At 39.6% G+C, this 13386-nt stretch overlaps 1 protein-coding gene across 3 annotated transcripts; it reads left to right on the top strand.

The window, feature by feature from the left end:
* Positions 1–3559: 3559 nt before the first annotated feature.
* LOC108881282 (vitellogenin-like) lies at positions 3560–13320 on the top strand. 3 transcript variants are annotated; one of them, XM_018673191.2, is made up of 34 exons: positions 3560–3599; positions 4330–4350; positions 4474–4625; positions 4706–4957; positions 5042–5203; positions 5293–5441; positions 5531–5681; positions 5781–5938; positions 6022–6187; positions 6270–6395; positions 6490–6708; positions 6805–7022; positions 7113–7210; positions 7421–7545; positions 7631–7732; positions 7832–7951; positions 8054–8240; positions 8663–8756; positions 8844–9029; positions 9138–9270; positions 9359–9569; positions 9654–10042; positions 10149–10193; positions 10295–10375; positions 10485–10691; positions 10795–10937; positions 11022–11157; positions 11244–11367; positions 11460–11640; positions 11735–11829; positions 12044–12138; positions 12350–12515; positions 12709–12870; positions 12970–13320. In XM_018673191.2, the coding sequence occupies exons 1-34, from the start codon at positions 3560–3562 to the stop codon at positions 13071–13073; spliced, it is 4998 nt and encodes a 1665-aa protein (XP_018528707.1). In that variant the 3' UTR covers positions 13074–13320. The 3 variants fall into 3 exon arrangements, with proteins under 3 accessions (XP_018528707.1, XP_018528706.1, XP_018528705.1); XM_018673190.2 differs by having other exon boundaries at positions 9138–9273; XM_018673189.2 differs by having other exon boundaries at positions 9138–9282.
* Positions 13321–13386: the final 66 nt, after the last annotated feature.

Genomic DNA, 13386 nt, shown 5'->3' with positions numbered 1-13386 from the left:
TATTAGCCATGTCAAGATAGGGTAAAGATCCCAATTTAAGTATAAGTATACCTTGCAAGCTCACTCCAAGCTTCTGGTGCAATAAAAAAGGCAGATCAGCTCTTTTGAGGTGGATGGGACCATGAGGAGAAGTTTCTCTGATGATTTTGTATTATAGCTGCTAAAGCAGTATGTCAGCAAAATAGATATGTACTACAGTAATTTACTTGTCAAAGATTTTGCGCCAAAAATCAACATGGGGTTTTGCTCCTTAGATGTGGTGAAGACCATCAAACCATTTCATGTGAGTTACAATGACACACCAGATACAGACCACAAAGCAGAATGATAGACTACATCCAGTTTTTTCAAAAGGGATGACGATGTATGCATATAAATCACACTGCTGAAGTTATGAAGACACAGCCTGAAAGTGGCCTTTGTTTGGCCGATTCAGAGATTCTCAGAGTCATAGTTATCTACTTTTGGAACTGTGTATTATTGCTGTCTAAAAATATCTTAAATCATTAAATAAATAACACATGAAAAAAAAAAAAAGATTTGTGTACAGTAAGTGTGATCAAACATGTCTAAAACAAAATTAAAATATCCATCACATAACAGACCAAAAAATAAAGGGGGGATTGTGGTTGTGGATTAAAATTGGATAAGGACTTCAGCTCCATTAAAGTTTTACAATATATTAACTACTTCTCAACAGAACACTGAAGTCAGACTATTAGCCAATTACTAGTAAGTACCATCATGTGTAAAAAATTACACATTTTATGTTTTCATTCTTCGGTTTTTGTAGGGATTTAAAAAAAGAGTGTAGAACATGTTAATTAGCTACTGAGGGGCTGTGTTGCCTTTAGACAGAGACATTTCCAGTCGTTGTGCTAAGCTAATAAGCTAACCAGCTAATGGATGTTGCTTCATACTCACAGACATGACAGTGGTATTGATCCTCTTATCAAACGCTCAGCAAGAGAGCAAATTAGTACATTTCTCAAATTGTTGAAGGTACAGTTGAGAGCCTAATGTAACATAAAGACTGGAAGCAGGGGGAAACCTATCACCACCTCTAAAGCCCAGTAAAGCTCACGTGTATCTGTATCTCACTTGTTCAAATCAAACATAAATACAGATATAAAAACAGTAATTTATAGTTATATGGGAAGTTCAGGAGTGTAATGATTTCTTGATGAATGACAGTTTATGCTTATGCACAGCTTACTTACACTCAGTCACATTCAAATAAATAAGGGGGTCTTTCTAATCTGACCGGTGTGTCAGTTGCTTAAAGGGAATTTGAATAATTGAACATTTATTTGTGAATATGCAGCACTTTATTATAAATCAACATCACAATGTTGAGGCCCTGTTTTACAGAGGGTTTGTGTGTCTTTTATTATTTATTATATCCACCTAATATTGTAATTACATGGAGCACATTCCTAAAGAAATTCAGAGCAACATAGTCACATACTCCAGGAGAGCATTAGGAGAGCAGCCTGACTGGAGGCATCAGTGCATGGTAGGAGAACTGCTCTGCTCTGCTCTGCAGAGGGTCACAGCCCAGACAGCCCAGGACAGCAGTGGATGTGAGCTTCCTTCCAACCAGGATTTAGTTCATTGGATTATCAAAGACTCCAAACATCCCACTCACAGACTGTTCCAGCTGTTGACAGCTGGTGTTGTATCCTAAAGGCCCAGACCTGCAGGATCTGAGACACCAGGCAACCAGGCTCATGAACAGTGGACACTAATGGCCTGTTGCCTGTCTGCCTGTGACACACACACACACACACACACACACACACACACACACACACACACACACATAGCTGTGCCTATACATTTGTGTGTATACACAAACACATATACAATGCACATTTGCACTTACCGCACTAACAACAAAGGAATTGTGAATCTTAAATCCAGAACAAATGTATTGACTAGTCTCTTAGCAGAAAATAGTGAAGCTGCAGGGGACAGTGTGTCAGTAAAAATGACCAATTATAGATTACTGTCATTAATTATATTAATTAATTTAAAATAATTTTGATTCCATATGTGCAACCATATAGTATATCAGTGTAATGGTGCAGCAATGTAGAATTAAATCAACATTTATACATGTGAAATATGATTTTGAAACTGAAACTTTGCTACTGAAATGCTCCATATACTTAACATGTAACTTTATGATGAGAACTTTTAGGAATGCCTGTGTATACATGAGACATTTGCAGTCAAAATGACATTGACAGGCGACTGGGAAGTATCGCCATTAGTACTATTTGTTTGTATTAGATATCAATGGGCAAAAAAAAAAAAAGAAAAAAGAAAAGAAAAGATTCTAAACAAACTTGCATGCAAAAAAGCTTAAATTAATTTTAAAAGATTTTAAAAATAAAAGGTTAAGAGCTGTTCATATTAAAGAGAAATATTTAATAAATATTTAATCTATATCTACACTATTCAGTTTATTGAAAGAAGAACTTAACAAAAGAAAGAACATAGACTATGAAGTTGTTCACAAGCATTAACTGCATCATTTACCTCTATAGCTCAAGTGGGCATTTTCAAGAAACAGAAGTGACCATTTCACTGTGAAATGTCATGACATAAGTGGTCACCTTGACCACAACAAATAAAGCGAGCAAACAGCCACAGTCATGGTGCCTTCTCGTGTGAACTTTGAAACTGCATGTCAACAATATGATGGAGAGATGCCACAGATGTTCATGGTATTCACAAAATTAAAATCAATACAAACACTAACTGTGAATTATGTATAATTGAATAAAGACTTCATTATTCCTCCACTCAAATACTTTGATTCTTCTAACCCTCAGGTCATTCATTCATTCATTCATTATTTATACATCTTATCCTTATGGGTTGTGGGGGTGTGGTGTGGGGGCTGGAGCTAATCCCAGCCGTCACTGGGCAAGAGGCAGGGTACACAACGCAGGACCATCATACATAGACAAACAACCAACGCTCAGATTCACACCTACAACTAATTTAGAGTCACCAATTAACCTGCATGTCTTTGGATTGTGGGAGGAAGAGAGAATCCACGCAGGGCACAGGGAAGAACACATGCAGAAAAGCCCCAGGCAAACCAGGGTTTGAACCCCAAACCCTCTTGCTGTGAGGTGACAGTGATAACCACTGCACCACTGTGCCCACCCTCAGGTCAAAGAAAACCAAAAGTTTCTCTTAAAGTCTGCATTTCAATATTTTCAACCAAGGTAAGGATTGTTGTAAAAAAAAAAAAAAAACTGAGTTTTCTTTAAATGTGTGGTTGTAAAATGAATTGAGAAACACTTTGAAACATGATAAATGACTTTGACTTGGAATATCTGAGGAGAACAAGGTCAGGTGACCCTAACTTTTATCTACTAGTACATGCCCTGTTGCCCTCCCCAATCCAAACACAAGTTTGCTTGAAAAAGAGTGAAATCTATCTAATAGAGCAAATCGATCAAACATCATAACATCATTGTCAGCACAAAATTTCCCTTTAAAAAGGTTGCTCATCACTCAGGCTTTCACAACCCCATCAGCCATGAGAGCGGTTGTGCTTGCCCTGACTCTGGCCCTTGTGGGTGAGTATTTCTGTTTTTGTGTTTTCAGGTTTTAAAACAAGTTTGACTATAATTTGAAAAATTATTGTAGATGGGGTTTTTTTATGTCTTTAAATAATGCATGCAAGTGGTCATTTTTAAAGAGGAAATAAAAGCTGATTTTTTTATCACAACACACGAGCTTACTCAGTTGAACAGAAGCAACAGTTATTATTGCATTGTTTTGTACCTGGTTAACAGTTACAGTGCTTTTAAAAGCCACACAACCTGAGAAGTTGCTATATTATAATATACACGAGAATGTAATGTAATGTGATACTGTAGCTGCTTTAGGACAAATATTTAGGCCTTTGGAGAAACTAAAAAAAATGTCAACTGACAAAAACAGAGAGGGAAATCTATCATTGCAAGGAGGAATAACTGAATATCTATCTTAAAAAAAAATAACAAAAAATTAAAAAAAAGATTGTATCAGAGAAACTACATTTGTATACTGAACATGGGATACTGAACATCTCATCTGCTGTAAGCGTTTATAGAGTGATTAACCATGACCATGAACTTTTCCAATTACATGTAAAATAAATAAATACTTTAAAAAGTAAATAAAATAAAATACCCACACTTATTAATTTGCAGTGTTTTAGGACATTTATAATGGAATACATTGCATTCTTCCCATATTTAAATTTTTAAAAATGCTCTAAGTAGTATTTGCCAGATTATTAATTTCTTTTCAATTTCATTTTAGCTGGTCAACATCATAACTTTGGTAAGTTAAGATCCAAGTAAAATACTCTTTTCACAATTTGTGGTTCATTCAATGTCACAATTTTCTCTTAAAGTTTTGGGTTTATGGTAGAACACCTCTCACTGGGTAACACTGTGCTTACAGCTCCTGATTTTGCTGCTGGTAAGACTTATGTGTACAAATATGAGGCACTGCTCTTGGGTGGTCTGCCAGAGGAAGGTTTGGCAAGAGCTGGACTCAAAGTCAGCAGCAAAGTTCTCATCAGTGCCGCAGCACAAAATACATACATGCTGAAGGTGAAGATTGAAATCATGTGTGAGCAACAATCCTTTTATTTTGTGCAAACTGCCCTGTAATAAATATTTTTACACTGTAGCTTGTGGAACCTGAGCTTTATGAGTACAGCGGTGTCTGGCCTAGGGATCCCTTAATTCCAGCAACCAAGCTGACTTCAGTACTGGCACCTCAGTTCTTGACCCCTATCAAGTTTGAGTATGCCAATGGTGTTGTCGGAAAAATGTTTGCCCCTGAGGGAATTTCCACACTGGTACTGAACGTCTACAGAGGTATCCTGAATGTCCTTCAGCTCAACATCAAGAAGACCCAGAATGTCTATGAGTTGCAGGAGGTTTGTCAAAGATCCTACAGTGCTGCTTATAAATCCATTGCAAGGAGTTGAATGTCTGTAGTAATCACACCCTTTTCTCATTAGGCCGGAGCTCAGGGTGTGTGCAAAACCCTCTATGCCATCACTGAAGACGAAAAGGCTGAACGCATCCTTTTGACAAAGACCAGGGACCTGAACCACTGTCAGGAGAAGATCATGAAGGACATGGGGTTGGCATACACTGAGAAATGTGTCAAGTGTCAGCAGGTAGGTTCAAACCCATTTTGTGTCATGCAAACATCTGTGAAAGTGGAAAATGTTGCATGATAAAGCAACTGTGTGCTTCATTTGAACAGGATTCAAAGAACCTGAGAGGAGCTACAGCGTACAATTACATCTTGAAGCAAGTTGCAAGCGGAATCATGATCCTGGAGGCAGTCGTCAATGAGGTGATCCAGTTCTCACCTTTCAGCGAGATGAACGGAGCTGCTCAGATGGAGACCAAGTATTCCAACACATACTGATGAATGTTTTAATGTCAGTGTTTGGTTTTAACAGAGATGCAGATTAATCGTTTTTTTAATTACTTTAAAGGCAATCCTTGGTCTTCCTTGAGATTCAAAAGGCCCCTATTGTACCCATTGAGGCTCAGTATCTTCACCGTGGATCTCTCAAGTATGAGTTCTCCACTGAGCTTCTTCAGACACCCATTCAGCTCATCAAGATCAACAATGCAAAGGCCCAGGTATCCTCTCTTTATAAGATCAATTATGAAGGAAAATTTGTGAAATTTGTGCATCTCTGACATATTTAATGACTTCCTCCCCATCCCCCTCATCCTTAGATTGTGGAAATTCTGAATCACCTGGTCGCCCACAATGTGGAGAGAGTCCATGAAGATGCCCCTCTGAAATTTTTGGAGCTCATTCAGGTCCTTCGTGCAGCCCACTTTGCAGACCTGGAAATGCTCTGGAGCCAATTCAGAAACAAACCTGCTTACAGGTGACTCTAGGTGGTCGAAGATTTGAAAAAGATATTTGAAAAATAATGTATACAGCTCCACTCACTTCATATTCACCTTTCAGACAATGGATCTTGGATGCCATCCCTGTCATTGGAACACCTGCTGCGCTGAGATTCATCAAGGAGAAATTCTTGGCTGATGAGATGACTGTTGCTGAAACAGCTCAGGCTTTGATTGCATCTGTTCACATGGTGACAGCAGACACTGAGGCCATCAAGCTGGTCAAGGTAGGTAAATCCCAAAGCAAGTTACTTGGTAATGGTAATAAGAATGGAGGTATGAATATCTGTGATTATTGCTCTTTTCTAGGCCATGGCGGTCAACAATAAAATACTAGAGAGCCCAGTTCTGAGGGAGATTGTCCTCCTCGGCTACGGTACAATGATTTCCAAATATTGTGTTGAGATGGCTGTCTGCCCTGCTGAACTCATAAAGGTGATATAATTATGTTCTTTTCATATTACTTCAAAGTCTTCTGCACATTTCCAGATGGGAAAAGGGAGTTTTCAATTCTCATTTCCTCCCATAGCCCATCCATGAGCTGCTTGCAGAGGCTGTTGCTATAGATGAGACCCAGGACATCATCCTGCTCCTGAAGGTTTTGGGTAATGCTGGTCATCCTATTAGCCTTAAGCCAATAACAAAGATCCTGCCCATACATGGCACTGCAGCTGCATCCCTGCCCATGAGAGTTCACGCTGATGCCATCATGGCCTTGAGGAACATTGCAAAGAAGGAGCCCAGAATGGTGAACTCTCAACACCAAAGAGTATTTCAGACTGAGTATTTCTGAGAGAACTCCATACTGAATTATTATTATTATTATTATTATTTTGCAAATTAGATCCAGGATTTGGCTCTTCAGCTGTACATGGACAAGGCTCTTCACCCAGAGCTTCGGATGCTTTCATGCATTGTGCTGTTTGAGACAAGACCTCCAATGGGTTTGGTGACAAGTCTTGCCAACATTGTGAAGATAGAGGAGAACCTGCAGGTAGCCAGCTTCACTTACTCTCATATGAAGTCCCTAACCAGGAGCACCGCCACAATCCATGCCTCAGTGTAAGAGCACTCTCTGATCCCTATCCATCATCAAGTCTATCTGCATGAACTTGACTGGGTATACTAAGCTCTTTTATGCTCTCCATGCAGTGCTGCAGCCTGCAACGTTGCTATCAAAATCTTGAGCCCGCGGCTGGAAAAACTGAGCTTACGTTTCAGCAAAGCCATCCATGCAGACATCTACAACAGTAAGACCAATGTCAAATCTGCTTTAAGTTATCTCAGGTTTCTTTTTTTCAGTAACGTCATTTAACTTTGCCTCATCAAACCCAAATAACTGTGCAGTTCTATCAGTGTTTGTCAGCTGTCAGCTTATCTCTAAAGCACTTTGAATTGCATTAACCTACAAAGATGGACAATGAGTTGAGTGATAGATTTTTAATGACACACTCTATCAGGTCCTTTGATGCTCGGTGCTGCTGCCAGTGCTTTCTACATCAATGATGCTGCCAGCATTCTGCCCAGATCTATTCTGGTCAAGACCAGTGCCTACTTTGCTGGAGCTGCTGCCGATGTCCTGGAGGTAAAGAGAAAAGAAAACCTAGCCTCTAAGACATTCAATGTCTAATAAGAAAGTTATTGTTTTAACAAGCTGATTTTTCCCCTAGGTCGGAGTGAGAACTGATGGACTCCAGGAGGCTCTTCTGAAAAACCCAGCAATTATTAACAGTGCTGACAGGATCACCAAGATGAAGCGTGTCATTAAGGCTGTAAGCAATAAAACTTCATCAAGTAACAAACACAAGTGTAGAAAATCATACAAAGTCACATGATGAACTACAGCAATTGTATATTTCCTCTGTCCACAGCTCTCTCAGTGGAAGTCTCTGCCCAACAGAAGCCCTCTGGCCTCCATCTATGTCAAATTCTTCGGACAAGAAATTGCCTTTGCCAACATCGACAAAACCTTAATCGATCAGGCCATTGCAGTATGATTCAAATAACAATCTCTCAACCTCAACACCATTTTTTTCTTTGCCTAATTACAGTTTTGCCAGACACCATATTTATGTTAAATTCTTCTCCTACAGCTCGCTACTGCACCCTCTGTTCAGGCATTTGGTAGAAATGCTGTCAAGGCTCTGCTCTCTGGTGCTTCCTTCCACATTGCAAAGCCTCTGCTGGCTACTGAGGTGCGACGTATCCTACCAACTGCTGCTGGTCTTCCAATGGAGCTCAGTCTGTACACTGCTGCTGTGGCTGCTGCAGCTGTTCAAGGTAGGCAGAAACTATGAACCCTCTTCAGTTTACATTGATACAGGTTCCACTTATCCAAGTTTAAAAGTCTATCCTACATTAATCAACAAAGGTGCAGACTTGCTCTTGAAAGTACATGAAAACCATTTGCTATTTGTAATATTCTGTTACTCTCAACAAATGTTAAACAGCTGTTAAAAATAACTTGTTGAATGGTATCTTACAAAGCCCAATAATATAATTTATACCAAATAAATTATGGCAAATGCTGATTTATCGCCATTTTCTTACTTTTCCAAAGAAAAAAGGAAACAGTGCACTTTTCATAAAAATAGCATTAAAGCACTGATGAGATATGGTGCATTATATCATCTAATAGTGGAAATAAGAATTTTAAACGTATTATGCTAAGAGGTGACACATGGATTTCTTTGTTTTCTTAGTCAAGGCTACCACAACACCAACTCTGCCTGAAAACTTCCATCTTGCTCACCTTCTGAAGACAGATATGCAGCTTGAGACTGAGGTCAGACCAAGGTGGGTAAACATATGACACTACTAAAAAAATGAGTGGAAAATATATCACATCATAAATTGTAACACACAAATGTCTTTTCCTTCTAGTGTTGTTGTGAACACATTTGCTGTGATGGGGGTAAACACTGCCATACTCCAGGCTGCCCTGGTATCAAGAGCAAAACTCAACTCTATTTTGCCTGCCAAAATCGCTGCAAGACTTGACATCACTGAAGGCCATTTTAAGATTGAAGCTCTGCCCGTCTCTGTGCCTGAACACATTGCAGCTGTGCAGTAAGCCTAAAGTTTTTAACTGTGTACCCTTAAAGATGTTAACTACCATCACATCTAAAATTTATTTATCTTTAGGGACCACACAATTGAATTCTTGTTTCTTCACAGTGTTGAGACTCTTGCTGTGGCAAGAAATATTGAGGATCTTGCTGCTCCAAGAATCACTCCCATTATCTCTGCTCAAGTCTTGCAATCTTCCATCTCAAGGGAGATTCTCACATCTAAGATTGTTTCTTCTGCTGCAGCTAGTTGGGTGAGTTTAAACACTGTCTTTTAATATAGTATTTGTATCCAAATTTACAGTATGATAAATGTATTTCTTTTCACAGTCAAGATCCTCAGAGACAATTTCCCAGGGTGTGCCACTTTCCATTATAAAATCCAAAGCAGCTCAATTTGAGAAGAAGTACTGTATTGAAACTGTTGCCATTGGAGTGAAAGGCTGTGTCAAGGTTGCCACTGAAAATGCTGCTCACATCAGAGACACTGTCCTGTACAAACTGGCTGGAAGGCACTCTGTTTCTCTCTCTTTCAAACCAAGTATGTACTGAAAACACAATACCTTTTTGTAGAAGCAGCATGCATGAAATCAGCTTTAATAGCATTATTTATTGATACTTTCAGTTGAAGGTGAAGTCGTTGAGAGACTGGAGATGGAGATTCAAGTTGGACCAAAGGCTGCAGAGAAGCTCATCAAGCAGATCAACCTGAGCGAGGAGGAAATTACTGAGGGACAACCAGTCTTGATGAAGCTCAAGGGAATCCTGGTTCCGGGTCTGAGGAATGGCACCATATCCTCCTCCAGCTCCAGCAGCTCTCGCTCCAAGTCTTTCTCTGCCTCTTCCAGCTCCTCATCTCATGTTGCTGCTCTCAGGAGCAGCAGCAGCAGCAGAAGCAGCAGACTCAGCTCCTCCAGATCTCTAAGCAGTTCCAAGTCCAGCTCTGCATCAAACCTTGCATCTCTCTTCGGTGCTAGCTCAAGTTCCTCTAGCTCCAGTGCTCATCTCTCAAAGGTTAATTTTGCAAGATAGTTTTATGAGCTTGCATGGAACAATATTAATTCATATGTATATCGCAGTAAGCATGGAATCTGAAAAAAAAAAAAATTCCTCTTGACAGAGAGTGATTTATCCTCACAAGTTCCAGAAGAACCACGAGAAACAGGTATGTTTAGATAGTGCTTCAAACAACTGATGATGTATGGCACAGTTTGAATAAGTTAACTTGTGTTGATGATGGCCATTAACTTCAATATTATATTGTAGGCTCTCACCTCTCAAGCCATCCCAGTACCACCTTCCATGAGCAGAAGCAGTGCCTCAAGCTTTGAGGCCATCTACAGACAGGTGAATCTTGGTCATCTTGGTAAAAAAAAAAAAAAAAAAAAAAAAAAAAAAAAATTCTGATCTTTTCACTGATGGATTTATTGATCAATAACCTTGGTTGATGCCACAGAACAAATTCCTGGTCAACGAAGCTGCTCCTACCTTTGCTATCATCTTCCGTGCTGTCAGAGCTGACAACAAGATGCAGGGATACCAACTGGCTGCCTACTTGGACAGACCTACAGCCAGAATTCAGATCATTCTGGCTGCCTTGGCTGCAGATAGCAACTGGAAGTTCTGTGTTGATGGAGTTGTGCTAAGCAAGCACAAAGTCACAGTAAGAACCTGTCTTGCTTATTTTACAGGTTTTATGACAAAACAAGTAGAAGTCAACTCTTAAAACCAGCTGCATTATCGCCACTTCTACTGTCTCTAAATAGGCTAAACTTGCTTGGGGAGCAGAATGCAAACAGTATGACACCATGATCACAGCCGAGACTGGTCTCGTTGGTCCAAGCCCAGCAGCTCGCCTCAGAGTGGCCTGGAACGAACTGCCATCTGCCCTTAAACGCTACGCAAAGAAGTGTGGAACTTTGCACATACTGTCTTTAGCGTATTCACACACAATTATACTATGTACAATGATGTTTGAAAATTTCTTTTACAGGGTGTATGACTACATTCCTGCTTCCATGCTGGCTGGCTTGATTCAAGGGAAGGATGAAAACAGTGCCAAGCAGCTCTCACTTACTGTTGTTGCAACATCTGATAGGACACTTGACTTCATCTGGAAAACACCAATGGCATGAATAATCAAGTTTGTTCCCACAAAATATAAATTTCAATATTATTCACAATATCTTATAATTGTGAATTATTTCATCCACAGCATACTGTCTATAAGTTGGCTTTGCCTCTTCCCATCGCTCTGCCACTTGATGAAGTCACAGGTCTCACCCCCTTCGATGACCTTGCTGATAAAGTCCACTACTTGCTTACCAAGGTTGGCACAGGTAATGGCTGAACTTATTCTTCAATACAAAAAGCACTGGCAGTTATTTTCGACTGTGTGCTAAAGATAAAAAACGATTCTACATTTTCACAGCTGAATGTAGCTTCGCCATGGACACGGTGACCACATTTAACAACAGGAGATATAAGAACGAGATGCTTTTGTCTTGCTACCAAGTTCTGGCACAGGATTGCACTGATGAGCTGAAATTCATGGTTCTGCTGAAGAAGGATCACATTGAACAGAACCATATCAATGTGAAGATTGCTGACATGTAAGTGTTCATTAAAAACAAGAACGAAACAGTGGTTTTCACCCACAAGTTGATAAAACTAAACTAAATAGCATTTTCATTTCTGCACCTGTAGTGATATTGATCTGTACCCGAAGAACACTGACGTGATTGTGAAGGTCAATGGAATGGAAATACCCATCAACAACCTGCCATATCAACATCCCACAGGTTTCTATACACATTCATTACCTAAAGTCTCCTGCTCAGCAAAGAGCAACATGTAATTTAATATTGCAAACTAAATAATTCTACAAATCATGGCAGCACAGAGCTCAAGTTGTTCATGTTTAACTATCAAAGTGACATTTAACGTCATCCTTAGTACATTCAGTTCAGTTTTGTTTTGTAAATGATTGTGAAATGTTTTTTTTTTTCTTTATAGCCAAAATCCAGATAAGACCAAAGGGTGAAGGCATCTCTGTGTTTGCTCCCAGCCATGGTCTTCATGAAGTCTACTTTGATAAGAACTCATGGAAGGTAAATGCAACGTTAACTAAGGACAATTTAAGAATAGATTAAAATGTAAATAATATTTTCTGAAAGGGTTTTTTGCATAAATTATTAGTAATTCCAAACTTAAAACCATGACCTCAAAGAACAACAAACATAAAACTACTTCTGAGAGTTATTAGCATTTTGATAAATCTGGTGTGCAATGTTTGCTCTAATCTTTGATTTTGCTGTACAGGTTAAAGTTGTTGACTGGATGAAGGGACAGACCTGTGGACTCTGTGGAAAAGCTGATGGGGAAGTCAGACAGGAGTACCGCACACCCAGTGGACGCCTGACCAAGAACGCAGTCAGCTATGCTCATTCCTGGGTTCTGCCAGCCGAGAGCTGCAGGGACACCACTGGTGAGATACAAAGTTCCCTGTAGAATCATTTATTCAACAACATTCATATTCATACAAATGCCCCAACAGCCTGTATCACACTTTGATAACACAATTATTAAATCTATATCACTGTTTGCAGTTAAAGCAAGTCTGTAATCTAAGTGAAGACGCACTGAAGCCATCCGAAATTCAATCAACCCTTCTTTTGCAGAGTGTCGTATGAAGCATGAATTTATACAGCTACAGAGGCAAGTAAACATCCATGGTCAGGAATCCAACTGCTACTCAGTTGAGCCTGTGCTGCGCTGCCTGCCTGGCTGCTTCCCTGTGAAGACCACAGCAGTTACTGTTGGCTTCCACTGTGCACCCACCGGTGAGTCTGCCAGAGACCACAGCCAGTTTAAGTGACAGACCAAGAAAATGTCGTGAAAAATACCCAGTTCCTAATTTGCTCTGTTCTTCACTTGTGCAGATTCTCGCCCAGAGAATCTCAACACCATCTATGACAACAGTGTGGACCTGAAGGAAACAGCAGAAGCTCACCTGGCCTGCAGCTGCACAGCTCAGTGTGCTTAATAACATTTTCTTCTGTCAGTCACTGATGGCATGTGTATGTTTTGAATGTCATTTTAAATAAACTGCATCTCAAAGTAAGTGTTGTTATGTTTCTACAAGTATGACGGACTTGTAAAACTACACAGCTGTGTGCGATAAATGCTTTTCATGTCTCCAAATGTGTTGATTTTTACTGTTTGTGATAAACTTTAAATACATTTAAAAACTCTCTTGGATTAGCTGAAAAATGCATCATCACAAAGCTAAAAACTGGGCTGTTTTTCTGAGCTCATCAAAAGCTGACTTTTAGATACATCTTTCTCGCAGGACAAAC

The sequence above is a fragment of the Lates calcarifer genome, linkage group LG17 (assembly GCF_001640805.2).
Source record: "Lates calcarifer isolate ASB-BC8 linkage group LG17, TLL_Latcal_v3, whole genome shotgun sequence".
Taxonomy (NCBI): domain Eukaryota; kingdom Metazoa; phylum Chordata; class Actinopteri; family Centropomidae; genus Lates; species Lates calcarifer.
Note: the sequence above shows the minus strand (reverse complement) of the source record. Positions and strands in the feature narration are given on the sequence as shown.